This window comes from Ammodytes marinus, assembly GCF_949987685.1.
Source record: "Ammodytes marinus genome assembly, chromosome: 7".
Lineage (NCBI taxonomy): Eukaryota > Metazoa > Chordata > Actinopteri > Uranoscopiformes > Ammodytidae > Ammodytes > Ammodytes marinus.
In genome coordinates, this window is record NC_137211.1 from 9,098,203 (window position 1) to 9,125,562 (window position 27,360).

General features: G+C 40.4%; 4 protein-coding genes across 5 annotated transcripts in view; 3 read left to right on the forward strand and 1 right to left on the reverse strand.

The window, feature by feature from the left end:
- The first annotated feature begins 2,066 nt into the window (after positions 1-2,066).
- LOC307252991 (WAP four-disulfide core domain protein 2-like) lies at positions 2,067-3,109 on the forward strand. Its single transcript, XM_080030817.1, is given in 4 exon segments — positions 2,067-2,202; positions 2,723-2,853; position 2,857; positions 2,951-3,109. Coding segments are annotated over 4 exon segments (351 nt in total). The 5' UTR covers positions 2,067-2,117; the 3' UTR covers positions 3,085-3,109.
- Positions 3,110-16,134: 13,025 nt separating this feature from the next.
- Positions 16,135-17,581, forward strand: LOC307253408 (uncharacterized protein). 2 transcript variants are annotated; one of them, XM_080031441.1, is made up of 4 exons: positions 16,135-16,270; positions 16,457-16,600; positions 16,791-16,928; positions 17,025-17,581. In XM_080031441.1, exons 1-4 carry the CDS (start codon positions 16,186-16,188, stop codon positions 17,156-17,158), a joined length of 501 nt encoding a protein of 166 aa, XP_079887567.1. In that variant the 5' UTR covers positions 16,135-16,185; the 3' UTR covers positions 17,159-17,581. The 2 variants fall into 2 exon arrangements, with proteins under 2 accessions (XP_079887567.1, XP_079887568.1); XM_080031442.1 differs by lacking the exon at positions 16,457-16,600.
- A 1,777-nt stretch (positions 17,582-19,358) lies between these two features.
- pigt (phosphatidylinositol glycan anchor biosynthesis, class T) lies at positions 19,359-25,588 on the reverse strand (the record flags this gene model as incomplete). Its single annotated transcript, XM_080031936.1, has 11 exons — positions 19,359-20,291; positions 20,411-20,494; positions 20,633-20,798; positions 21,630-21,830; positions 22,156-22,312; positions 22,950-23,047; positions 23,135-23,309; positions 23,551-23,651; positions 23,834-23,961; positions 24,535-24,712; positions 25,177-25,588. The coding sequence occupies 11 exons, from the start codon at positions 25,586-25,588 to the stop codon at positions 20,042-20,044; spliced, it is 1,950 nt and encodes a 649-aa protein (XP_079888062.1). The 3' UTR covers positions 19,359-20,041.
- A 1,013-nt stretch (positions 25,589-26,601) lies between these two features.
- phactr3a (phosphatase and actin regulator 3a) overlaps positions 26,602-27,360 on the forward strand; it is a gene marked incomplete at both ends in the record, with an annotated part of 28,901 nt that continues 28,142 nt past the window's right edge. Inside the window, one exon of the mRNA XM_080031759.1 lies at positions 26,602-26,704. Within this exon, the coding sequence (XP_079887885.1) occupies positions 26,602-26,704 (103 nt within the window). The remainder of the gene's footprint in view (positions 26,705-27,360) is intronic.

Sequence of the window (27,360 nt, forward strand, 5' to 3'; positions counted from 1 at the left end):
AACAGCGAAAATATTCCTGATATCCAGTCTAAATGTCCTAATTATGGAGCTATTGTGTTGTTCTGCTGGAATCTCAGACCAGCCTCCTATATTGTTAGGCCATGATCTATAACATGGTCCACTATGGTGACCCTGTCTCTGTCTGTGGTCTCCTTTGTCATCGTCCTCCTGCCGCTATCTCTTGTTCTCTTCCCCTGACTCTTACTGTCTCACAAAGAAGCTGAGCTCACCTGAGGTTTATTTGTAATGCTAAGGCTCACAATGATTATATTAGCTTTATTTTTTATTTTTCATGTGTGTGAGTCTGTGTCTTTTCCAATTTTAGTTGTGTTTTGTATTTTAGATAGATGTGTTTTCCACATGATTGCAGGAGATTTCATTTTTGAACAATGTGTCTTATGTGAAAAACAGTGTGTAGTGTTTTGCAAGAAGTGTGTTGGAGAATTTCAAACACAGTGCAAAGCACTTATTGTGTTTGTAGGGTTGGTGCTTGTGTTTAGGGCATGGTCATCAAAGTTAGAGGTTGTGATGCTTTGGGCATAGCAACCACTTTTAGTGTTTAAGCATTAGGTAAACACTGTAATTGGAAATAAATAAATAGTGTATTCTTTATGCATGTGCAATCCAAATTCAGCCTAGTTATGATGACATTTCTTATCGACTTTTTGGACCTCATACTGTACATTGTAGAATCCTGAAAAAATGTATATTTTGCCAACCTTTTTACCTTGTAACCCTTTAAAAATGAAGCGATGTCTACTTGTGACCCATTGTTATGTTAGAATATGTCTAACCAGGTCAACAACAAAGTGTTTTTTGTGTGTTTTCTTGGAAAATGTAGAGGCCTCCTGAATATGAAAAATAATCGAGTATTTCAAAAAAATGGGAAAATACTAGAAGGACATCGAAAAAGGGAAAAATAGTGTGTGTGTGTGTGTGTGTGTGTGTGTGTGTGTGTGTGTGTGTGTGTGTGTGTGTGTGTGTGTGTGTGTTTGAAATAAGTTGATTTGCAACAAAGAGAGAATAGCAAAAAGAAGACAGGGAAGTACAAGACGACAAACCTGTTTAGCAAACCTAACAGGTTTTTCCCCTCAGATGAAAGATAGCTTAATGTTGCTGAAATTCATTTCCCTTTTTGTATACTTGCATGCATACCAGTCTTTTTTACGCTATTTAATTGCAAATAAATAAATAGTGTATTCTTTATGCATGTGCAATCCAAACTCAGCCTTGTTATGAGGGCATTTCTTATTGACATATTAGACCTCATACATACTACTAGTATCCTGAAAAAATAGATATTTTTGGAAACAACCCTTTAAAAATGAAGCAGTCTACTTGCGAGCCATTGTCATCCTAGAATATGTCTATACAGGTCAACAACATAGTGCTTTTTGTGTGTTTTCTTGGAACATGTAAAGGCCACCTGAGGACGAAAAATAATCAAGTAATTCACAAAACAGAGAACAGACCCTTTCTCATCCCATCACTATCAGGGGGACTCTGAAAGGTCCTCAAGGTCTCCATCTTATCTTAACAAACGTACAACAGGAGCATAAAGCATAAAGCACACAAAGTATGAAGGACTCTGAAGCCTCTCAGGATAAAAACCATGTCAATGCATCAATCAAACACTCTTTCATATCCTCACATTTATTTTTTTGTTTATATTTTGTACAACATAAATTGTCTTCACAACCTTATAGAAGTGGGGCAATAGACACAGCTTAGTTTTGAATGTGTCCCAACTTATATGTGTTTTTTTTTTTGTGTTTAAAAAAAGAAAATAAGGTGAACAAAAGTGTAGTAACTACTACATAATTATGTGCCTACATTTGGTTTTTCAGTAAAAACTATTTTTTACATATTTTTTTAGTTACTACATAGTTAGGCATTAATTACTACAAAGGTTGTTTTTTAGTAACAACTACATTTTTTTACTAACAAAAATCTCCTAAAGTGCAGAGATTGGAAAGTAACTCTACAGGCACCAGGACCCAGCATCCCCTGACTGGGCTGCTCAGCTTTCAGGTTATGTCCAGGGCATAGATGGTATATAAAAGGTCCTGGGACATCTCTCCAAACAGGAGTTCATTCTTTAGGTGCAAGAAGTTAACATGGGGAAACACTGGTTGGCAGCTTGTGCACTACATTTAGCACTCTGTGCATTTGTTCACGTAGCTTGTGCTGCAGACGCTGATGGTGAGTTAACTGGTAAAATGTGTTTAATGCTTAATCTGCCAATCTCCTGTTTACTTCTGAAGCAAAGTGTATGTTTGTCTGTTTCATTCCACGACCAAGTTGTTTGGTAACCAGATACCTTCGTTACCTTTCAGTCACCACGGCTGATTCTTTCTCCTTTTCTGCTTCAATGACTCTTGCTCTCAGTGATTCTTCCAAAACCAGGCCAGTGCCCGTGTCTCCTTAATGTTGTCCCATCACACAAGGGCTGTGTGTGTGATGAAGACTGTCCTTCAGAACACAAATGCTGTGTATTTGACTGTGGAGCTGTCTGTGTCCCTCCTGCTTTCAGTACGAGCCATTAAGCTGTTTAGTCTTTTGGTTAGATCGTCTCAGTGAAAGAACTGACGAGGATGGACAGTCCTTATGGGGCAACAGGAAGACTGTTACAATCAAAACCCATGTTTTCCCAGACACAGTCAAATTTTTGGTTTTAGCCCTCTTTGTGTAAGGCCTGTATTCCTTTCTCTTGTCCCTCCAGCCAAACCAGGAATCTGTCCTCCTATAAGCGTCCCAGGGATCTGTGTTTTCAACTGCTCTGACGACAGCGACTGCCACAATGATAAGAAGTGCTGCAGCAATGGATGTGGACATCACTGCATTGCACCAAACTAAGGTTAGATATGATGTATAACGTCCCCCAAACTCATCCGGTAGTGTTTGTGTGATGACAGTATTTTTTGATATGCTTTTGTCTTTGGTTTGACAGTGAAGCCGGGCCGCTGTGCTCTGCCCCAGGGAACCCCCATGTGTGCTGAGTACTGCTACCATGACGGCCAGTGTCCAGGAGAGCAGAAGTGCTGCAGGACAACCTGCGGCCATGCCTGCAGCGAGCCTTGTTGATTGTGCACCTGTTGGATTTCTTTAATGCAACAATAAAGAAAAAAGTAATGAGCGTTTGATGTTCACTTTTTCAACCTTTTTAACGCCGCAGTAGCACCCTTTGGTAAAACATCTAAGCATTGGTCTGCTCAAAGTTTGATTCTTTGTATAAGAGTTTAGATTAGACTGTTTAATATAGGTAATAATCCAAGTTTATGTGCCAGTACTTTATACATACAAAAATCAGAATTACAATTCTCTCATTCTAATCTAATAGAATTAGAGCCACAATATGTTTGCATTTGAACTTGATGAGAAAGTATGTAATCTTATTTTGATGTCAACAATGTTTAGTTCAAGTAACAGTATTTCTTTAGTTCAGTCAGGAATACTTTAGTCAAAAGTAGAAGTTTATTTCAATTAGCAGAATACTTTGCAATTATTATATTTGGCGGTATGGTTCTGATCCATGATCTCCTCCCCCTCCACGCGCACACGTGGAAAGCTTTTAGGCAGAGAGAGCCATCCCTCTGACCTCCATGAGCTACATGGATTACCGAAAGGTGAGGAGATCTGCAGCAAGGACCCCCTAGGGTGTAGAACAGAACAGCGTCAATGACAACAGAAATTACATTGATGACAAATACAGTTAACAAGGAGGTGGTGGGGTGGAGGTGGGTTGCAAGAGTTTACAGAGGAAGCAGCACCAGTAGGTAGGCTAGAGCAGCTCAAATAAGGCGCCACTTTGAGTGTACGGCCAATGGTGTGCTAGGGGCGTATCCTGGCTGTCAGCTGACGAGCCCAGATGACAGCCGGCTTGACGTCCGTACCCTGCCTGAACTAACGCTACGCTCCATGAGTAGTAATACTTCTTTTTCTTTGTATTCCAACCTATAAACATGTGTTCTGAACCTTAAACTGTGTTGTGTATTTAACCTTGCTGGTTGTAGCTCTCGAGTTCCACAGGTCGCTTCATGGGCCTTTTAAAGCTGCAGTTGAGAGTTTTTTTACTGTAATATTTGGCAAAACTGTCATAATAGCCCTTCAGCTATATGTAGGTGAAGTGGTCTGAAAATATTTTTTTATCACTTTGCTCCCCCCTGCCTCTGTGTGCTGCCCCCCAAAATTGCCACCGCTCATGTTAATTTTGACCAATCAGAGCGAGGTCAGATTCTCCGTTCTTATTGGCTGTGGGACTTTGGCAACGACGTTGATGCGTCAGTTGCGTGAGCGTTCACGACCCTAGCAGTCTGACACTAGCCTACTGTTTGGTACTAGGCTACTACGGCGGACAGCGAGTAGCAATGTCTTCACAAACGAACCCTCAATTTACCATTCCCAGGATACCAACAACTGACACCGCTAAGACAGCAAAAAAACGAGGAAAGACGAATGTTGAAAAGTTAACTGCTAAAAGGGAGACGGCGAGAGCTCGAAAAAAAGTACACCGGCCATGTCTTCTTGCCCTATCACATCAAGACCTCTCCGACCGCGACCTCGTCCCCTTCCTCTGCCCCTAGGCTGCCTGCCGCTAGCAGCAGGACGTCCGCTGGCCCTATATATCACTCGTCCTGTGCTCAGTGTTGCCAACTCAAAGCGATTTTGTCGCTATATTTAGTGACTTTTCAGCCCCCGTGGCGACTTTTTTTTTCAAAACAGCGACAAGCGACAAATCTAGCTTTTTTTTCTGGTGTTATTGGTGACTTTTTTCGCCAAAGCAAGTATCACCTCTTCTCAACGAGCAGCCGGAGCACTGACACGCAGCCCGCTCCTCACGCAGCAGCCCCGAGCAGCCCCGAGCAGCTGCGGTCAGAGCAGGAGCATAGATAGTAGGAGATACACACACACACCTCTCCGCTCTGTTACAATTAGTTTGCAATCTTGCCTGGCTGTTACAGCTACTTTTGTTAGGCCTACCAGCACACTTACAATGATTTTAAGCTAACATACATGATCTGTCTGTGATTAAAATGTAGATGCTCAATATGTACGTATGTAGTTATCATTACTAATGTTTAATCACCTCGGAATCGGACATGGTGTTTGTCTCCTGTCAATGTAACTGAATTCACATGAACGCACGTAGCTGTCGTTCAGAGGGAGGAGCTACAGCAGGTAGAGCGTTGGGGAAACAGCCGTTGGGATCCCAACGGCTGAAACTCTCAACTGCAGCTTTAAGAATACTAAATCTTTTTAAAATCCCAAAACAAATAGTAAAATATCCCAAGAATGGAAAGTGCTTACTGGCAGAAAACAAGGCTATTTAAAGAGATGGCCAGGAAAGTCTGCTGCCAGAAGATTTCAAAACTGTTGCACCACAACCTCACATATCTAAAAAATGCAGCACAAACAGCTTTCTATAGAAAGAGACAGATTTTGTAATTTAGTATGACTAATAAGTGTACATCTCTATCTTATCACAAACATATGTGCTTGATAAAGTGGCTTTGTCAAACCACCACTTACTGTGGAAGATATCCATCCTTGAAATACAGGCAGAGCCAGTAGAGTTTTTCCCTGTGGCTGTGTATAGGTCTTCTTGCTTGGAGAGGTAACATAGACTGTGGCTGACCACATGCAACCATCACTTATGTGGAATGCTGCCAAATACATGCAAAGCTGCAGGCTGTATCACGAAGACACAGCATGTTATGGTGCAGATTGATCTCAATAAGACAGCCGCTACCATGGCTTATATCCACAGAAGAGGAACAGAGGGAGAAGCAACAAGCAGAGATCGAAGCAACTGCCTGTAACTGTTCAATGTGAGACCAGTGATGACTGATGGAGGTGATGGGGGTGTTCCTTTTACTGACCATTACACACATAGATACCCATATAAACTCAGCATTTAAAAAAATACAATGAAGAAATCAGATGTGAAAAAAACTATTCTGTTACTAGGATACAGGGCGTAAAAAGGGGAAATGAGAGCTTCCAGAATAAGACACGGGTCAACATATCAAAATGATGTGGAATTAAAGGTAAGGACTCAGGAGGGAGGATGAGAAGAGGAAAAAAGGATGAAAGAAAAAGACAACATGAACTCTTCAGCCATCTACTGCTCCCTTTAGCTACAGTTCTGTATATTAACACCACAGTTTAACCTGTCGCTTCTGGTCCTTGTCTCTGGAACACATGACTTGCTGTTCTGTCTTGTGTTGAAATGCTCTTATTTGATGGTGAAAAAACTTCACTTTGAGAAATAAACTTGATGAGCCTCAGTTGTCCTAACTTGAATACAAAAGTGCAGTACAACAGATAGACTACCTGATATCAGAGAGGATCTTGGTATCATGCATCAGAGCCGGCCCAAGCCTTCAGGGGGCCCTAAGCGAAATATGATTAGGGGGCCCCTCTCCAATGTTAGCGCTGCTGAAACTATAGATCTTTGTTAAATATCATTCACACACCCAGTGTTTTCCGCTAGTGCCTCCACTGTGCGGCTGTGCGAAAATATTATACAGCCGAGATTCAGACCCTCCTAGGGGGGTCCGGGGGTATGCCCCCCTGTGAGATTTTTTTAACCTTTTTAAAATGAAATGCATGAATCTGGTGCACTTTGAGGAAAATTAAGAGGCTAAATCTGAGGAATTTTGTGTGAACAAATTATTTGGAGACACTGGGTCAGATGAATTAGAAGCTATTGAAGAAGGACACATGGATTTTCCATAAAAATATTAATATAAAATAAAATATTATGGAGGGTCCTCTGGGTTGGGCTTGGAGCTCTTTTTCTTTTACGGGACATATTTCTCTGTAACATAGTGAATGCATTTAAATGCAGTGTGAGGAACTAAGCAGAAGAACTCTGTTGTCCAGCTACTGTATCTTTTTTTCCACAGACAAGGCTGAAATAGGCCATAGACTATACACAGTGCATGGGCAACTGAGGGCAGCCCCATTTCCAATTGTTTTTAAATAAACATTTAAAAACATTTGCATAATATGATGTTAATATCAAACACACAAAAAAAAAAAAAAAAATTTTTTTTTTTTTTTTTTTTTGAGGGGGCCCCCAGGCATTCGGGGGCCCTAAGCGGCCGCTTAGTTCGCTTATGCCTCGGGCCGGCTCTGTCATGCATACTACTGTAACAAAGGACTGAGAGAAGAGCAAAGAGAAGACAGGGACGACAAACCCGTATGGCATACAGAACAGGTTTTCCCCTTCAGATGAAAGATAGCTTAATGTTGCTGAAAGTAATTTCCCATTTTTGTAGATTGTGAGAAAATAAATAGTGTATTCTTTATGCATGTGCAATCCAAATTCAGCCTAGTTATGATGATATTTCTTATCGACTTTTTGGACCTCATACTGTACATAGTAGTATACTGAAAAAATTTATATTTTGCCTACCTTTTTACCTTGCAACCCTTTAAAAATGAAGCGATGTCTACTTGTGACCCATTGTTATGTTAGAATATGTCTAACCAGGTCAACAACAAAGTGCTTTTTGTGTGTTTTCTTGGAAAATGTAGAGGCCTCCTGAAAATGAAAAATAATCGAGTAATTCAAAAAAAGGGAAAATTCTAGAAAGACATCGAAAAAGGGAAAATGTATGTGTGTGTGTGTGTGTGTGTGTGTGTGTGTGTGTGTGTGTGTGTGTGTGTGTGTGTGTGTGTGTGTGTGTGAAATAAGTTGATTTGCAACAAAGAGAGAAAAGCAATAAGACGACAAACCTGTATAGCAAACTTAACAGGTTTTTCCCCTGAGATGAAAGATAGCTTACAGTTTTTGCCGAGTGCTCACACACATGTTGCAGACTTTGGCCCACTGTGTCAAAACTTAACACACAGGCCGAATGAGACAAAGCACATGGAGATAATCTTCTAACTTATACAGCAAAATAAAGCTCTTGAAACAAAACCTAACAATCCCATTTCAAAACTCTTTTTAGCATCAAAACAATACACACATGCAACTTTGAATTACTCTTTCCTAGCAGCAACAGCACACAGATGTGCTTTATGCAAAACACAGCTGTATTCATTACTTTGGATGGTTTTTGACTTTAAAAGACTTGTGAAAGATTGATTCACTACAGTTCATCTAGACATATGAAAATAAAAATAAAAAAGCTTCTGAAAAAAAAGTGTATTTTGCAATGTCATGGTTTTGGCAAACAAAAAAAACAATAGGTCGGATGCAGATCAAAAAGCAATTCAGTGTATCACTATACTGTAAACTCTAAAACAATTATACGAGAAAATTTAAAAAAACAGTGTTGTAAGGAATGGGGCGGGTGGATAATGAATCCTTTGGATACCGCCTCACGCTTGCGTCTGGCCACATCGCCTCATCGACATCACATGCAATGTCATCCTTCGAGAACCAACAGCGAAAATATTCCTGATATCAAGTCTAAATGACCTAATTATAGAGCTATTGTAGTTGGGCTGGACTTTCTGCCCAGGCTCCTATATTGTTAGGCCATGATCTATAACATGGTCCACTATAGTGACCCTGGCCCTCATTTATCAATTTTGCGTGGAAACTGGTGCAGATTCTGGCGCAAATACCTCCCTACGCCAGGTATCGCGTGGGATTTATCAAACAGGCGTATCTCGCCAATCTCAGCGTACGCCAGGCCATTATTGATAAATGCGGCGGATGATAACTAGCGTATCACGCCCCTATATTTTCTCAGTTTAGAGGCCTCGCCCAGAGGTTTTACGACATGGATATGCGCAATACGGCACTTCCCTGAAGTAGAAATTGACAGAATAACAGCGAAAGTAGAAAAAAAAAGAGTTTCATTTCGGAGCATTAGCCTACAAGCAGCATCAAAGAACGACAGAAGGCAGCAGTTAGGAAGGAAATAACTGCTGCGGTCAACAGCGTTGGTGACTCAAAATCGCCACTAAAATGCGATGTCTGAAATGCAACCAACTGGGGGTGCGGGGCTGCGGGCATAATATAAGTGGTGGAGGAGAAAAAGACGCACCAACTGTCCGATAATGGTCCCCATAAAATAAATACACGTCTGCAGAGATTTGAATGATTAGAATGTATTGGCCCTTTTAGATAGCACTATTCAAAAGGGTTTTAAAAACTAAAAATAACACATTTAGCGTTTTACTGTATGACAGCATGCGCTTGGCACGAGTGGTCAGCCCGGCCGTCAGCTGCACAAGCCGACCCGGCAGCGATCAGCTGTGAGAGCGCCCACCGTCCTGCTCCACCAGCAGATAGGAACAACGTGCCGGTTAACGGTGGAAATAAATCGCTCGCTTTAGCATTAATGACACATTAAAAGAGGAACTAACATCTACAAAGTGCGTCAAATAAATAAAATGTTAAGCTGAATGTTGTGCCGTGTATTTTTTTGTATCATAAAGAGCAGTGTATGTCTACTACATATTTAATACTTCGCTAACATTTTGAATGAATGCAGCCCCCGTGCCTCAGTGTCCCCCCAGCTGCTCCAAGACGGAGACAACTGCCATTGGCGGTCCCATGCAGCCCTCCTAAGTGGCCGGTGTGCGCACTATTGAATCAGCTCTCCTACTCAGTTGCACAGCTGATAAGCTGCTCATTTTTAAGTGATTAATATCTTTATTTCGGTCTTATTTGCACTGCATTTGTATTATCTTCTAATAATTGTCCAACAAAGGCATCGGCTACCCGGCACAGCCTGCACTGCGAGTCCAAGCTGTTTTCAAATTTGCGTACACGAGCTGAGAGCTGGCGTGGGATTTGAGCGTACCCTACGCTCACGTCCATATTGATAAATGCCGAGATTTGCGTGGAAATGTACGTACACCCATTTTTCTGGTCTACGCAAGATTGATAAATGAGGGCCACTGTCTCTATCTGCTGCCTTCTTTGTCCTCGTCCTCCTATCGCTCTCTCTTGTCCTCTTCCCCTGACTCTTACTGTCTCACAAAGAAGCTGAGCTAACCTGAAGTCTATTTGTAGTGCTAAGCAGAGCCGGCCCAAGCCTTCAGGGGGCCCTAAGCGAAATATGATTAGGGGGCCCCTCTCCAATGTTAGCGCTGCTGAAACTATAGATCTTTGTTAAATATCATTCACACACCCAGTGTTTTCCGCTAGTGCCTCCACTGTGCGGCTGTGCGAAAATATTATACAGCCGAGATTCAGACCCTCCTAGGGGGGTCCGGGGGTATGCCCCCCTGTGAGATTTTTTTAACCTTTTTAAAATGAAATGCATGAATCTGGTGCACTTTGAGGAAAATTAAGAGGCTAAATCTGAGGAATTTTGTGTGAACAAATTATTTGGAGACACTGGGTCAGATGAATTAGAAGCTATTGAAGAAGGACACATGGATTTTCCATAAAAATATTAATATAAAATAAAATATTATGGAGGGTCCTCTGGGTTGGGCTTGGAGCTCTTTTTCTTTTACGGGACATATTTCTCTGTAACATAGTGAATGCATTTAAATGCAGTGTGAGGAACTAAGCAGAAGAACTCTGTTGTCCAGCTACTGTATCTTTTTTTCCACAGACAAGGCTGAAATAGGCCATAGACTATACACAGTGCATGGGCAACTGAGGGCAGCCCCATTTCCAATTGTTTTTAAATAAACATTTAAAAACATTTGCATAATATGATGTTAATATCAAACACACAAAAAAAAAAAAAAAAAAAATTTTTTTTTTTTTTTTTTGAGGGGGCCCCCAGGCATTCGGGGGCCCTAAGCGGCCGCTTAGTTCGCTTATGCCTCGGGCCGGCTCTGGTGCTAAGGCTCACACTGATTGGTATTCAATTAGTTTTATTTTGTATATTTCACGTGTGAGTCTGTGTGATTTTCCAAGTTTGGTTGTGTTTTGTATTTTACATAGCCGTGTTTTCCCAATGATTGCAGGAGATTTCATTTTTGAACAATGTGTCTTAGGTAAAAAACTGTGTGTAGTGTTTTGCAAGAAGTGTTTTAGAGAATTTCAAACAGTGCAAAGCATATTTTGTGTTTGTGGGGTTGGTGCTTGTATTTAGGGCATGGTCACCAAAGTTATAGGTTGTGATGCTTTGGGCCTAGCAACCACTATTAGTGTGTAAGCATTAGGCAAAAACTGTAATGTTGCTGAAAGTAATTTCCCTTTTTGTATACTTGCATGCATACCAGTCAGCAACAGCGAAAATATTCCTGATATCCAGTCTAAATGTCCTAATTATGGAGCTATTGTGTTGTTGTGCTGGAATCTCAGAACAGCCTCCTTTATTGTTAGACCATGATCTATAACATGGTCCACTATGGTGACCCTGTCTCTGTCTGTGGTCTCCTTTGTCATCGTCCTCCTGCCGCTATCTCTTGTCCTCTTCCCCTGACTCTTACTGTCTCACAAAGAAGCTGAGCTCACCTGAGGTTTATTTGTAATGCTAAGGCTCACACTGATTATATTAGCTTTATTTTTTATTTTTCATGTGTGTGAGTCTGTGTGCTTGGAGTGTATATAGTATGTATGAGTGAGACGGGTGTTGCTTTGTAGCGTTCTCTCTTCTGATTGGATAAAAATTTCGGGATACTCCAATAAATTTATTTGCAGATTACATGCAAAGCAGGTGACTGAGAGATCGGCTTTATGAAATGCGCACATCATGTAAGTGATAATTCTATGAATAAAGAGCGATTTTACACTTATATTAACATAAATAAACCGCTTACTTCACCTTTAATGTTGCTGAAAGTCATTTCCCTTTTTGTAAACTTACATGCATACCAGTCTTTTTTTTACGCTATTTAATTGCAAATAAATAAATAGTGTATTCTTTATGCATGTGCAATCCAAACTCAGCCTTGTTATGATGGCATTTCTTATTGACATATTAGACCTCATACATACTACTAGTATCCTGAAAAAAATTATATATTTGCAAACAACCCTTTAAAAATGAAGCAGTCTACTTGCAAGCCATTTTCATGCTAGAATATGTCTATACAAGTCAACAACATAGTGCTTTTTGTGTGTTTTCTTGGAACATGTAAAGGCCTCCTGAGGACGAAAAATAATCAAGTTATTCACAAAAATGGAAAATACTAGAAGGACATCGAAAAAGGGAAAAATGTTGTGTGTGTGTGTGTGTGTGTGTGTGTGTGTGCGTGTGTGTGTGTGTGTGTGTGTGTGCGTGTGTGTGTGTGTGTGCGTGTGTGTGTGTGTGTGTGTGTGCGTGTGTGTGTGTGTGTGTGTGTGTTTGAAATAAGTTGATTTGCAACAAAGAGAGAAGAGCAAAAAGAAGACAGGGAAGTACAAGACGACAAACCTGTATAGCAAACTTAACAGGTTTTTTCCCCTCAGATGAAAGATAGCTTAAGCTGAAAGTCATTTCCCTTTTTGTATACTTGCATGTGTAACCGGTGTATAATTATATTTCACCAATAATCCTTTTATGCCTTTAATTTATTATTTTTCCTTTATACACTTCTGTATAAATGTATATTTGTTTTGAGAGCTTTTATTTTGATACCTTGGGATGGGTGATTCTGTTGTTACCCGTGAGGTCACTTCCTGTTATTTCGCGCTAGCTTCTTCAGTCGGCAATTTGCCATGATGAGGAGAGTTAAGAATGTGCAGTGCTCCTCTAAATGAATGTATATAAGTGATTAAACACGGTAAAACCTGTAACCGATTCGTAAATAATGTTTTGAGGAAGTTGCAGTTGCTGTTTAGTCATGTTAGATGCTCGTTTTAGTGTGGTAATGTTCTTTTATCCAGTATGGCAGTTTTTGTTGTAGTGAGTCTCATGTGCTCGTGTCTCCTTGTGTTTTAGAGGAGTGCACGTGTCGAGCACATCATTAATGGCCGTGCTGGTTATTTGTTGTCTGATCCCAGGAAAATAAAGACTCCCTCGGCAAAAAACAGTTGTCCCGACTCAAGGTTATTACACAACGCAGAGGTAGCAGCAGACCGGCTACACATGCATACCAGAATCAGAAACAACTTTATTTATACCAAAAAAGGCAATTTAGTTCACAGTTCCAGTTTGCAGTAAAACATCATTTAAATAAATACTATAAAAAAAAAGCAATACGAGGTAGAAAATAACATAAATCAACAGCAGTCCAACACACAAATTCAACTCACATTCATTTCAACTCAACCTGTCAGAACAACCACCCAGCTACACTGGTGCTCTCCACCTACTCCTGACCCTTGTGATCATTCATTAACCTGATGGTTGCAGGAATAAAAGAGTGTGAGTACCTCACTGTTCTTGCCCTGATTGAATGATAGCGCCGCCCGGAGGGCAATAGTGTGAATTCCTCACTGAGGACATGGTCAGGCTGGCTGATAATGCATTTAGCTTTCTGGACTGCATGTTTGTTCCACAATGAACGTATGCTCTTCAGCTGGATTCCAGTGATCTTTGAACAGATCTTTACAATGTTATTTAAACTTTTCTGGTCCTTTACTGACAGACTGTTAAACCAGCATGTAAATGAAAAAGTTAAAAGACTCTCAATGAAAGACTGATAAAAAGTTCTCAAAATAACTTTGGAGACACTGAAAGAGTTGAGCATTCTCAACAAGTGAACTCTTTGCTGTCCCTTTTTAACAATTACCTCAGTATTTGCATGAAATTTAAGCTGGTTATCAAATACTGTGCCTAGATATTTGTAGGTGTCTACAAGTTGGACTTCCTCCCCATGGATAACACTCGGTTCAGGCTCTCCCTTCACTTTCCTAAAATCTATGACTAATTCCATTTTTTTTCTATGTTCAGATCCAAGAAGTTGTCATCACACCATTTAATAAATGATGCCAAAGCAAGGCCATGGTTGCAGTGTGGACCTTGGAAAAGGGACAGCAACGTAGTGTCATCTGAAAATGTAGCTAGATAACTTCCCGGTTGAGAGGACCTACAGCTATCTGTGTACATAATGAACAACAGGGGTGACAGTACACACCCTTGGGGTGAACCAGTATTGGAAATAATGGCCTGGGACAAGTGCCCATTTACAGAGACCCTCTGAGTTCTGTCTGTTAAGAAATGTAAACGCAACAACAGATTCTGATGGGGTAGCTCAAACTCAGCAGCTAGTCTCTCAATTAAAAATCTGATTTTTTGATTTTGCTACTGGAATGATAGTGGACCTTTTCCATATCTGAGGTATCTGGCCTATCTTAGCACACATATTAAAAAGTGAAGTGAATACCAAATTAAGCTGGTCAGCACAGTAATGCAGCGTGTGTCCACAAACAGCATCAGGGCCAGCTTTGCTAATATTCACTTTCCTTAACAGAGTTGTTACTAGTTCCTGGGCTATCACAATGGCATTGTGAGGGACAAGAGATTCCCTCAACATACTGTAGATATTTTCTCAGAGAAATCAGATGATTCAAAACGTGAGTAAAACACATTAAAAACATTTGGCAAATCAGAGACATCAACACCTTTAACAGTTATCAGCTGCCTGGATTCACAAGAATTCTGATTTATGGATGCCATTGACTTAATTCCCTTCCAAGCAGCTCGGAGATCCCCCCCACTATACAGTATATCTCTCTACATTTTTGGCCTTCCTAATCTCCTTTTTCACTTCCTTGGAGACAGCTTTTTTCTCCCATAGGTCCCCAGTGGAAAATGTCCTCTTTTTCTTATTTATCACAGATTTAAATTATTTAGTAACCCATGGTTTGTTATTTGGGTAATGGACAGAGCTCCTGGTTGGGATGACTGAGTCGACACAGAATGTAATCAGCAATGTAATGTATGATGAAACAGTGTCTACTAATTCATCAATATTATCTGTGCTATCCTGAAAACAGTCCCAGTCAGTACACTCAAAACACGCTTGGAGAGAAGAGATACCATCCTCCAACCACATTTTCACCGTTCTCTCCTCCTCCGTGTTCTAAGCGTCTGAAGGACGGTTCATACACTGGCATAAGGTAAACACTGTTGTGATAAGAGGCCCCTAGGGAAGGCATGGGTATGGAACGATAAGCTCCACCTATTGAACCATAGCAGAGATCAATGGTGGTATTTTTCTGTGTTGTGCTGCAAGTTACATATTGTTCATATGTTCTCAAAGTTTTACCGAAGTCACATTTATTAAAATCCCCCAATGATCAAGCAACATTTTAGCTGCGTTACCCGCGTAACGGCCCCCACACACATCCTACCTCTACTGCGCGTCTACCTCGCGTCTGCGTCTGTTGCAGGTATGTTTATTTGTACTGTTTTATATGCAATGTTGTTATGTGTAATTAATATTTGGGTGCTCTTTTAAACCGGATTTTTCAATATGTGTTTAGGAAATGTTATGTTTTAATGCCACTAGATGGCAGTATAGGCTTTATTTTGGACGTGATTGCAAAAACTGAGTAATGCTCAAAAATGTGTATGCTCTGTTTTGATGCTAGACTAATGTTATGTAAATTGAGCTCATTTTGAATGATGTCAATACAAATAATAGCATTTATTTATTGACTGTTACTCACTATTACAGATCATTAGGATATTTTATGTTTTTATATTTTATTTACACGTATGTTTTTCAAACCAAATGTTACCACTATACGGTCAATGTCAGAAGTTAACTGCTCTTACGCTGTTGTGCGAGCGAGAAGAGACTGCAAGGCCTTTCAATTAATTGTACACTGGTTGTGTTTGCTGTTCCATATTGCAGAATTAAAACCAGTCCAGTGCTTCATCCAACCTGTCCTGAGGTTCATTCAAACAGCAGCAGAAGAATTATTACAAAGGTCACACACACACACACACACACACACACACACACACACACACACACACATATATATATATATATATATATATATATATATATATATATATATATATATATATATATATATATATATATATATATATATATATATATATAGTAACTACTGCGTTTATATATATCTATATATAGTAACTACTACATAGTTATGCATTACCTACTAAATATTTAAATTTTATATTTTCTTTAGTAACTACTACATAATTATATAGAAAATTCCATCTGCTCATATCCCCTCCAAAAGCTCCTAAAGTGCAGAGATTGGAGAGTAACTCTACAGGCACCAGGACCCAGCATCCCCTGACTGGGCTGCTCAGCTTTCAGGCTATGTCCAGGGCATAGATGGTATATAAAAAGGTCCTGGGACATCTCTCCAAACAGGAGTTCATTCTTTAGGTGCAAAAAGTTAACATGGGGAAACACTGGTTGGCAGCTTGTGCACTACATTTAGCACTCTGTGCATTTGTTCACGTAGCTTGTGCTGCAGACGCTGATGGTGAGTTAACTGGTAAAATGTGTTTAATGCTTAATCTGCCAATCTCCTGTTTACTTCTGAAGCAAAGTGTATGTTTGTCTGTTTCATTCCACGACCAAGTTGTTTGGTAACCAGATACCTTTGTTACCTTTCAGTCACCACGGCTGATTCTTTCTCCTTTTCTGCTTCAATGACTCTTGCTCTCAGTGATTCTTCCAAAACCAGGCCAGTGCCCGCGTATCCTTAATGTTGTCCCATCACACAAGGGCTGTGTGTGTGATGAAGACTGTCCTGCAGAACACAAATGCTGTGTATTTGACTGTGGAGCTGTCTGTGTCCCTCCTGCTTTCAGTACGAGCCATTAAGCTGTTTAGTCTTTTGGTTAGATCTTCTCAGTGAAAGAACTGACGAGGATGGACAGTCCTTATGGGGCAACAGGAAGACCGTTACAATCAAAAGCCATGTTTTCCCAGACACAGTCAATTTTTTTGTTTTAGCCCTCTTTGTGTAAGGCCTGTATTCCTTTCTCTTGTCCCTCCAGCCAAACCAGGAATCTGTCCTCGTAGAAGCTGGGGCGCAGGGCTCTGTGCTGAATTCTGCTCTAACGACAGCAACTGCCCCAATGATGAGAAGTGCTGCAGCAATGGATGTGGACATCACTGCATTGCACCATACCAAGGTTAAATATGATGTATTAAGTCCCCCAAACTACTTATCCGGTAGTGTTTGTGTGATGACAGTATTTTTTGATATGCTTTTGTCTTTGGTTTGACAGTGAAGCCGGGCCGCTGTGCTCTGCCCCAGGGAACCCCCATGTGTGCTGAGTACTGCTACCATGACGGCCAGTGTCCAGGAGAGCAGAAGTGCTGCAGGACAACCTGCGGCCATGCCTGCAGCGAGCCCTGTTGATTGTGCACCTGTTGGATTTCTTTTATGCAACAACAAAGAAAAAAGTAATGAGCGTTTGATCAAATGTATCATGTTCACTTTTTCAACCTTTTTAATGCCGCAGTAGCACCCTTTGGTAAAACATCTGAGCATTGGTCTGCTCAAAGTTTGATTCTTTGTATAAGAGTTTAGATTAGACTGTTTAATATAGGTAATAATCCAAGTTTATGTGACAGTACTTTATACATACAAAAATCAGAATTAGAATTCTCTCATTCTAATCTAATAGAATTAGAGCCACAATATGTTTGCATTTGAACTTGATGAGAAAGTATGTAATCTTATTTTGATGTCAACAATGTTTAGTTCAAGTAACAGTATTTCTTTAGGAGTAGTAATACTTCTTTTTCTTTGTATTCCAACCTATAAACATGTGTTCTGAACCTTAAACTGTGTTGTGTATTTAACCTTGCTGGTTGTAGCTCTCGCGTTCCACAGGTCGCTTGCATGGGCCTTTTAAGAATACTAAATCTTTTTAAAATCCCAAAACAAATAGTAAAATATCCCAAGAATGGAAAGTGCTTACTGGCAGAAAACAAGGCTATTTAAAGAGATGGCCAGGAAAGTCTGCTGCCAGAAGATTTCAAAACGGTTGCACCACAACCTCACATATCTAAAAAATGCAGCACAAACAGCTTTTTATAGAAAGAGAGAGATTTTGTAATTTAGTATGACTAATGAGTGTACATCTCTAGCTTATCACAAACATATGTGCTAGATAAAGTGGCTTTGTCAAACCACTTACTGTGGAAGATATCCATCCTTAAAATACAGGCAGAGCCAGTAGAGTTTTTCCCTGTGGCTTTGTATAGGTCTTCTTGCTTGGAGAGGTAACATAGACTGTGGCTGACCACATGCAACCATCACTTATGTGGAATGCTGCTTTTTCATTTGTTTTTGTTCCTGACTGATGCCAGACATGCAGGGTTGAGAATCGCTGACCGGCCAAATACAGAGACGCTTGTGTTTGTTCTTTCAGAGTCTGCCAGAAGTGGGGCCAAGTTTGTTTACACAGAAATGTGGGCACCCAGTGGGAAGTAATACAGCTCTAGCTCAGCTCAGTTTAGAACAGGGGACCATTTTTCACAAAAAGCTATTTGAACATATGACGAGAAATATGTTTATCGGTTTATTGAAAAGGCAGTAGAAGTTTTGCCACGCACACACAAACACACAGTACCGCTTCAAACATTCACATTCTGTGCCCTTTTTCACAGTGAGTCAAACAGAATGGACTTCTAGGCAGACAAACATAACAGAGCAGTATTTCATTGTATGGTAAGTTTCTTTCCATAATGACAGACTTCCATTTGCTAGAAGAGACATCAAAACTGCATTTAACAAATCATTTTAAGAGTCACCAACCCAACAAAATATAGACAAAAAATATGAAGAGACCTGCAGGCAGACACATTTGACATTCGGCCATACTGTTCATCAAACAATTAAAAAGGTTTGGAAAAAGGGATGTTCCTTTTTCTTTTTTTTACAGACACGTCTTGACAAGTATCGTTATTGCTTAAAGACATTTCCAACCTCCAGAAAATTTAATTATATTACTATAAAACCTGTCAATGAATCAGGAATTATTAAATAATAAATATAAGGGGCGCTCCGGTGGCGTAGTGGATAGAGCCCGTACCATATTGGCTCCAGCCTTCGTTGCAGTAGTCGCGGGTTCGAATCCGACCCGCGGACCTTTACTGCAGGTCATCCCCCCTCTCTCTCTCTGTCTCCCCATTTCAACTCTGTACTATCTAATAAAGCTTGAAAATGCCAAAACATAATCTTAAAAAAAAAAAAAATATATATATATATATATATATATATATATATATATATATATATATATATATATATATATATATATATAAATATATATATATATATATATATATATATATATATATATATATATATATATATATATATATATATATATATATATATATATATATATATATATATATATATATATATATATATATATATATATATATATATATATATATATATATATATATATATATATATATATATATATATATATATATATATATATATATATATATATATATATATATATATATATATATATATATATATATATATATATATATATATATATATATATATAAATAAAAGGTTAGTAAGTTCCACATTTTTAATTTGATGCCAACATTGTGGTGAAAAAAATAGGAAACTCTTCATTCTAATTATTTGATATTTTTCCACAACAGGTTTAAGACATTTTCTTTTGGACGGAGTAACTAACTTTATGTCAAATTTTTCAGAGTGATAGTAACGAACAGGTCAGGAACTTGCTTGAGAACAAAAGTGTCAGTCAAAAGTTGCCATCTGCGCTCTGAGACTGTATAATGCTGTATTAAGGCAATTTGTATAAACCAATCAGATTGCTTGAATTGAGCTACCTGTTCTATAAACATAATTGTATCACAGTTCCCTTAACTATGTAGTGGCGTGGACATTTGAACATAAAAAACAACAAAACAAATCTACCAATCCTAAACACTCTGATGTAGTTGCCATGGCAGCATACTGCAACGCTTTGGCTCCTTCGATTTGATAAATAATAACAAAGCTCTTATTTTCCCTCCAAGTCAAATGTCTACATTTCCTTGTCCTTGCCCTGCAGGAAATTAACCCGAATGCATATCTTATTCAAAGTCTTTTTCTCCTTTCAAGTTGACTGCTTTAAAAAACATTCATACACATGCTTGACTCAGTTCCTCACTGAATAGTACATGTTTAACAGTGGTTTCACCAAAAGGAAAAACTTCATTTAAAAAAAGTCGAGCCATTCGTTGGCATTGGTGTCCAGCCTCAGAGTGGTGGGACGCCCCTCATCCTGCGGATGATGTTGGCTAAGCGTTTGGCCAATCCGGGGCTTGGCTCTTCTATCTGGAAACTCCGGGTCAGCAGGTTGTAGAGGGAGCCATAGCCCACTGCCACCACGGTGCAGGTCAGGCAGATGACATTGTAAGGCATGCTGAAGTCTGGAGTGGGCAGGTTGACCAGCAGAGGCTCTGTGTAGACGCGCATAAAGTAGCTGGACTCCTCTTTAGAGGGGAAACTGGAGGGGGATTGGTACACTTCATCAGTCAACTTTCTCTACAGGAGCTCAAAACAACACATTTAAGGAGGTAACAGCAATGGACATTTTCATCAGAAAAAAAACAACTCTATACTTACAAGCTGCTGAAAAGCGGGCGTTCCTGAGTGCTGTTAGTATCCATGGCGACAATACTTGGTACAAGAGAGCTGATTACTGAGGACCTAAATGTTGAAGACACATATTTTAGTCATTTTGACAGTCTGAAAGAAATACAAAAATAATCCTTACATTAAAAGACCCCAAAGGACATGTGAGGAAACATGTGTGCATCTGTCCTAAGAACAACTCTACATGCATACCCGACATAGAATCCGTGGTTTGGATCAGGGGTGTATTCAGTCCATTTGAGCAGAGCCCTCTCAAACTGCACCGTAACCTCGGTGACAGAGTTGGGAGGAAGCTGGACCAGCATCTCCAGAAGGTGGGGCCTCAAACGGTCCTTAGACGGCTCGTAGTGGATGTAGCCTGATGGAGGAAGAAAAACACCAGTGACCATTGATACACTATTTTAATGTCTATCCATAGCCCTTTGTATTTTTTTGTGCAATGTTTTAACATGTGGTACACTGACATATCTCCATAAATAATAAAACTAATTTCATATTATGCATTTTTTATGTCTGGGCAAAAAACAAGCACCAAGAAATGGAGGTAGACCCACAAAAAGTGTTCTCTATGACAGCTTATGTGACAGAAAATAGGCCTCATTATCTCCTCCTTCTGGTGAAAAGAAGCATCTGCATGGAATTACAGGAAAACTGTTAAGTATCTAACTAAATGTAGCCTGCAAAAATAATGTTACCTACAAAACTATGGAATGTCATAAACAATGAAACAACTTTTAGAAACATTATACAAACACTGATATGGTTTCTGTTATGTCAGAAAGTAGCCAGTTGTGAACTGGCAACTGTTCCAGAATGTTCGCACATTTATAGTACCTGTTCTAAAATAGTAAAAATCAATAAATGATAGCAAAGTTGTGTGTCTCAATAAGCTTTTACAAAATTCTGATGGAAAATAAATGTTCATAGATATTATAAAACCTATTTAAAAAAAGAATAAAATGCTTTTCTACTGCCTGACCCTTTGACAGGACTGTGTGGGCGTGGCCTCCATGGCAACAGTCATTGTTTTTATATAACGTTCGGATAGAGAACTACCGTGATTGGTTCAAAATACTTATTGTGTAATAAGAACCAGAGCATAGCCTGCAGCGCCCATATATTTAATTTCAGACCCTCATTGCAATTGTGTCTGCACAGACATCCGTCTCTGATTTCTAAGGGGACTCACTGGGCGTGTTGTCCTTTCCCTTGCTGGTGACGGTCAGGGTGTGGATGTAGAGACGAAGGTACCAAGGCACAGACTCCAGCAGCAGCACAGGGAAAGACCTGTAGGGATGGTTGTTGTACATCAGCGTGTGAATCTCTCCTGTCTGCAGCCCGTAACCAGCCACGTAACGCTCGGCGTGGAGCAAGGGACGCAGCATGTCACCTGCAGGAGTGTTTGTATGTGTGTGTGTGTGTGTGTGTGTGTGTGTGTGTGTGTGTGTGTGTGGGAGATGACAAGGTTTAGTGAATTTACCATGAGGGAAAACATTGCAGCAGAGGCTGCAAAAAAAATGACAACAAAACACAGATGAAGCTTGACATTTTAAAAGGCAGAGGAGTTGGAGCGGTAATTAAAAGGTGTAACCCACAAGAGGTATGACAGACACATGCACTGACACATTTCTTGTTGCGCTGAATAATCAAGACTGCTGTGTGTCCGGCCTCTTACCACAAAAGCTGTGCGTGGTGCTCTGCTGTTTCTCACTCACCTTCAGTGGACTTCCAGCGGATCAGCATGTTGAGGGAGCGCGTGGTGCCAAAGGTGATCTGATTGGTCAGATCGTACACAGAGAAGGTGCGTCTGTCTCCCAGCACCACCGCCTGGCTGAGCAGGGGCGTGGCCGGGCTCACCTCAAACAGCTCCCCCTGCAAAATGGGATCACATTTCTCTTAGTACAAAACTATTGCACATCAGCACTATACCTTATATATAAAACATTATTCAAATTGCAATCTCCTATATCAGTTTTAAATAACCTTAAAATACATTGTGTGGAGTTTTACTCGTTAAACCACAAATGTGTGGAATTTTCTCATTTGATTTTGAAAATCTTTTTTTTCATTCTTAAATGTTTACAGTACATCCATGTTTGCTTGCTAGAATACAAGTCTTCTTCTTCACTGACTTTGTGGCGCATTGCAGCATACCGCGTGCTTGTGCAAGAGACAAACAAAAAGGTGACCAACTCATCAATAAACAGCTCTACTGAGCTACCAGAGGTCAAAAACTCCACAGGGAACCTTTCAATACCTCCACCATGACACTGCTTTGACAATGACACCAAATCTATTCTTCTTATGCTCTCTGTCTGGATTGCATTAATAAGAACCAAAGCATACAACTAATCATTTTAAGATTTGAGATTTTTTTTTGCATTTTGATACCGGGGAAGAGGACTTAAATCTTGTAAAGGGCCTACATGCCCTTTATGACATTTAAGTCCCTCCCCCAAATAACTAATAATTTGAAGTGATTAAATAGCATATTATGAGGGAGTCAAACCTGAGAGTTGTCTGTGACGTCAATGTAGATTTTACTGGAAGAGGCAAGTGGACAAGCTTCTGTCAGGGTCCGAGAAAACATCTTAAACAGAGACCATTCTGAAGGAACAAAAAGTTGAAGTTAAATAAAGCTCTGAACTTAAATGTGGGATGGACGCAGGAAGAAGGTTTTTCTTTTTTGCTCACCTCGTTTGCCCTGTGCAGAGGTGTGCAGGTCAAACACCACATTGAGTGTCTGCCTCAGCTCCCAGGATGTGCTTTTGCACTGCCAGTCCTGACACACAGGTCTGATGTGGACCGACTGGGAAAGAAAACTGCTGTGGAAGAGTTTCTCGGACTTCATCAGGACGGCGAGACCGGCCTGCAAGTGCAATGTGGAAAAAAATGTGAGGGAACGTTTGAAAATATGATATTGAGAATTTGTGTCTCATGAGATGTTTGACAAAAAAGATCAAAGAGAACACTTAATATCAATTACATATTTACACACACACACACACACACACACACACACACACACACACACACACACACACACACACACACACACACACACACACACACACACACACACACACACACACACACACACACACACACACCTTGGATCCACATGGCAAGAGTTTCTTCCAGGGTGTCAAATTCTCAGTGCAAACAATCTCTCGTGGGAGGGTGGCATAGCGAAGGAAGCGATGGTCCGTCACTGCAAGTTCAGCACAAAAAGGCTAAGTCAATCCATATGTAACGCTATCCAACCTGTACAGTGTCTGTACCATCAGCATGCACTAAGAGTTTAAGGCTGTATATTCACACTATTAGCTCTTCATACAGGCTCATCCCTAGAGTTTAACAATGCAAAGGGAGATGAAAGAAGCCTTTCTGTACCGTTGCCTATACCCAGCGGTTTAAAGGACGCGCTGGGCTGAACAGTGTTGGTGGAGTCAATGAAGTTAAGTGAAGCGCAGAAGATCCCCGACAAAACATTTGTCAGCTCCTTCCACGTGCCATCCACGCTAAAGAGGGCAGAAGAAAAAAAAAGTATTTATTTATATTGTTTGCATTTTTTTGTGCTTTAATAGATTGAGACATGAGATAGTTTTTAAACCATCCCCTCAACCATATGTCTACTGTCAGAGGAGAAGTTGGTATGCATTCGCTTTTTTTATGATGATCAAGCAAAACGCTGAGTCTAAAAAGGTTTTGATCTTTCTGTCAGACAGACATAAAACCCTTATGTACCACAGATACCAGTTGTAGGAAGAACAAAATACTTTTCACTATTAATCTACTATAACTGAGGGACGTCAACATCATAGAAAATTGGTATTTGTTTCAAGATAATGTTTTTTTTCTCCTCTAATTCCAAAACACAGAGTATTTATTTCCCCTCTGATACTCTGTTGCAGCCAGGATTGATATTTCAGACATATCAAAATAAAAATCAGACATAGCAAAACATATAAAACAATATGAAAAGCATGAAAATACACTAAACAAAAACGATGTTCAAATCATTTCACGAAAAAGAAAAAGAAAATTACATATGTTCAATTGATATGTCTGAAAAGGATGGTCCCTTGACTCACTCTGTCACAGTGTCCTGGAACCACACCCAGAGTTCAGCCCCGGGAGGAGAAGGCAGAAAGGGCTGTCCCCACTGCATGGTCCTCCAGTAGCCCTGTGTGAAGGAGATGTGCATCTCTCGCACAGAGAACTTGGAGATGACCTGGCCCAGAGACTTTGGAAACAGCCGGTAGTGAGACACTGAAAAAAAAAGTTTGAAATAAATGATTACACAGTTGTTGGTGTGCAGATTTAATAACTTGAAGAAAAAAATAAAAACAAATAAAGAAAGTTTCTTTATGGATGGGTCAAGTTTACCAGTGCTAGTAGAACTTCTGCGGTCACTTTAACTTTTCTAAAATATTAACATGAAAACAAATACTCCTGTTGTTTGTAAGGAACAAGGTGCATGCTACATATCTGGACTTTCAAGGGCAGTTAGATGAAAAAAATTGGCAAATTCATAAATGAAAAAAGAAAACTAGTGAATACACATGACATGCCATAACATTATATCAACAACTAATGAGCCTGGAATAACTCCCCAAAACTGTGGGCGTTCATTGGCGGAGGCCTTCAGTTACCACATGAAAAATTAACTCGTTAACGATATTCCTGACACAAAATGAGTGGCATGTTTGCAACACAGCTAACTGCTATCTCACCTTTGTTTCCTGTCATGAAATCAGTTTCCCACAGGGTGCGGAACTGGAAGCTGGCGTAGATATCTCCACAGTGCAGCGGTCTGATAACTAACTCCTCCTGAAAGTCGTCTTTGGGCCGTGGTGCTGATAGAGGGTCCATGGTTTCAGGGCCATTAGTGTCCTGTTTGTCGGTAGCAGCATCATCCGGTGTGGCCCCGGTGTTCACGTCAGTCGCTTCCCACCGCCTCTCCTCCTTCTCCGCCGGCTTCTCAGCTGTTTGTCCCGCTGTCTCTGTGGCCGTTTGTGGATTATCGACCGCAGCGGCATTGTGCTCACCGGATACTGTCGTTTCTTGACTGTCCGCGACGGCAAACGCTGACAAACTAAAAAGAATAAGCAGCACAGCCGAGTAGCTGCACCTGTAAGTCGCCATTTTTTCTCTTCCGGCAGTGGTTCACTTCCGTATTGACGCGTCATACATGGTACCAGCCAATGGGCTGCTTGCATATGGATTCCAGTGGCACTGATATGAATCTGCTTTGTTTTAAGCAATATGTTTAATTTGTATATTTTATGCCTACATGCTTGTACAGAATAATTATGTGTTTAATTTTATCCTATAATGAATGCTCAGATAATGCTTTTTAATACAGTTTAAAGTAATTTGAATGGGGGGGGGGGGGGGGGGGTGTAGCATGAGTCTCAATGATGCTTTTCATGCATTGGTTGGATTTTTTATCTAAGGTTTTCATAATTGTGCTTTCTTTATTTGTGCACTCTAATATCGTGCTTTGTAGAGACCTGAAAAGGAAACCCGAAACAACCCTTACAAGAATACAAGACATTAAATACAAAATAAAGATGTAGATCATGAGTTGACCAATGTCATTTTTTCATTGCGATCTAATTAATTAACAAATCACATGCGCTGACAGTGTGATATTGTGCATTCTCTATGAAACCAGCCTATTACAATGCAAGAATGAATGGCATTTTATGGGGTGCTTAAACCCATAATAAAGATTACGGACCCTAAATACACAATGTGAGGGGGAGGGGGCATGATGATGCTGTTAAATGGTTGAGGCCTACATAATTATTCAGTTTAAGCTCCCAATTTTTTTATTCGTTTTATCAATGTAGGGGAAAAAAAGAAGAAGAAATGTATCAGTTGGGGTATATGGTCTTGTTGCTGGACAGGGACGGGCATCATCGGGTTCATACCACCCCTCCCACAACCGCAAATCATCGCGCGCACAGCCGAGACACACACGCGCGCACACACACACGGAATCTCTGCTCAGCCATGGCTCACTGGTAGATGCTCAAAGCGGCTGTTGTCGGAGCGAATTAAATCTGCACTCGCTCGCTGCTCTCCTCCTGACCTTGCTTGCCTCTGGTTGGGCTTTTTAAATATTTTATTCAGGATTCCTGTGCTGTCTCCCCATGGCTACATCCGATGGACTAGACGGCTGTCTGCACCGAGGCAGATCTCAAAGTGACCCGAACATACTCACGGAACCGGGCATCGATTTGGATCACTGCACAGGTAAGATAGACGCGTCGTTGTCTGGCCATTTGGATCTGCTGTAGGATAGGCAGGTGTTTTATTTTTTATTATTGTTTAATGTTGCCGCTTCTTTGGAGATGCAGCGGTTTCTTGAAGGCACCCTTGCCTGCCCAGTGGGATATCAGAACACCGAGGGATAATTAGCGCATATGCCTCCAACCTCGGATGTAAAACACCGACTGTAAAGCTGAAATGTGGAGCAGGAAATTGAAAATTAATGTGCCATATCAGTGTCTATGAATGACTGCTTGCCCCCTGCAGGTTTGCGCTTTAAAAAGACGCCTGTAGCCCATTGGACTGTTGTGGCTGCAAGTAGTAGCCTATTTAGGAATCAGCATGTAGGCCCTTTATGACATTTACGCGTGCAACATTTGCAGCATCTATTGCCTATTGCACGAGGCCGACCTCCAAGCACCGCGCGTGTATTTATCGTCACAAAATCCGCATACATGTGGTGTGTTCCATGATGCCAGCATGAGCGCATTTGTTGTCGTAAGCCACCATTATAGCCTCGTTATCCGGCAGCCTCATCATAGGTTTTGGCGTGTTGCATTTGAAAAAAGAGGCACGTGTAGCCAATATCTTTTTGTGTTCTTGGTATTGACAGTCATCCGTTATCCCAACCCCCTCCCTTT

Excerpts from the sequence above, each read along its gene's own strand:
- LOC307253408 (XM_080031441.1), top strand. The coding sequence starts at position 16,186 with ATGGGGAAACACTGGTTGGCAGCTTGTGCACTACATTTAGCACTCTGT. Across the intron at positions 16,271-16,456 it reads TTGTGCTGCAGACGCTGATG|TGATTCTTCCAAAACCAGGC; the intron begins GTGAGTTAACTG and ends TCTTGCTCTCAG. Across the intron at positions 16,601-16,790 it reads CTGTGTCCCTCCTGCTTTCA|CCAAACCAGGAATCTGTCCT; the intron begins GTACGAGCCATT and ends TTGTCCCTCCAG.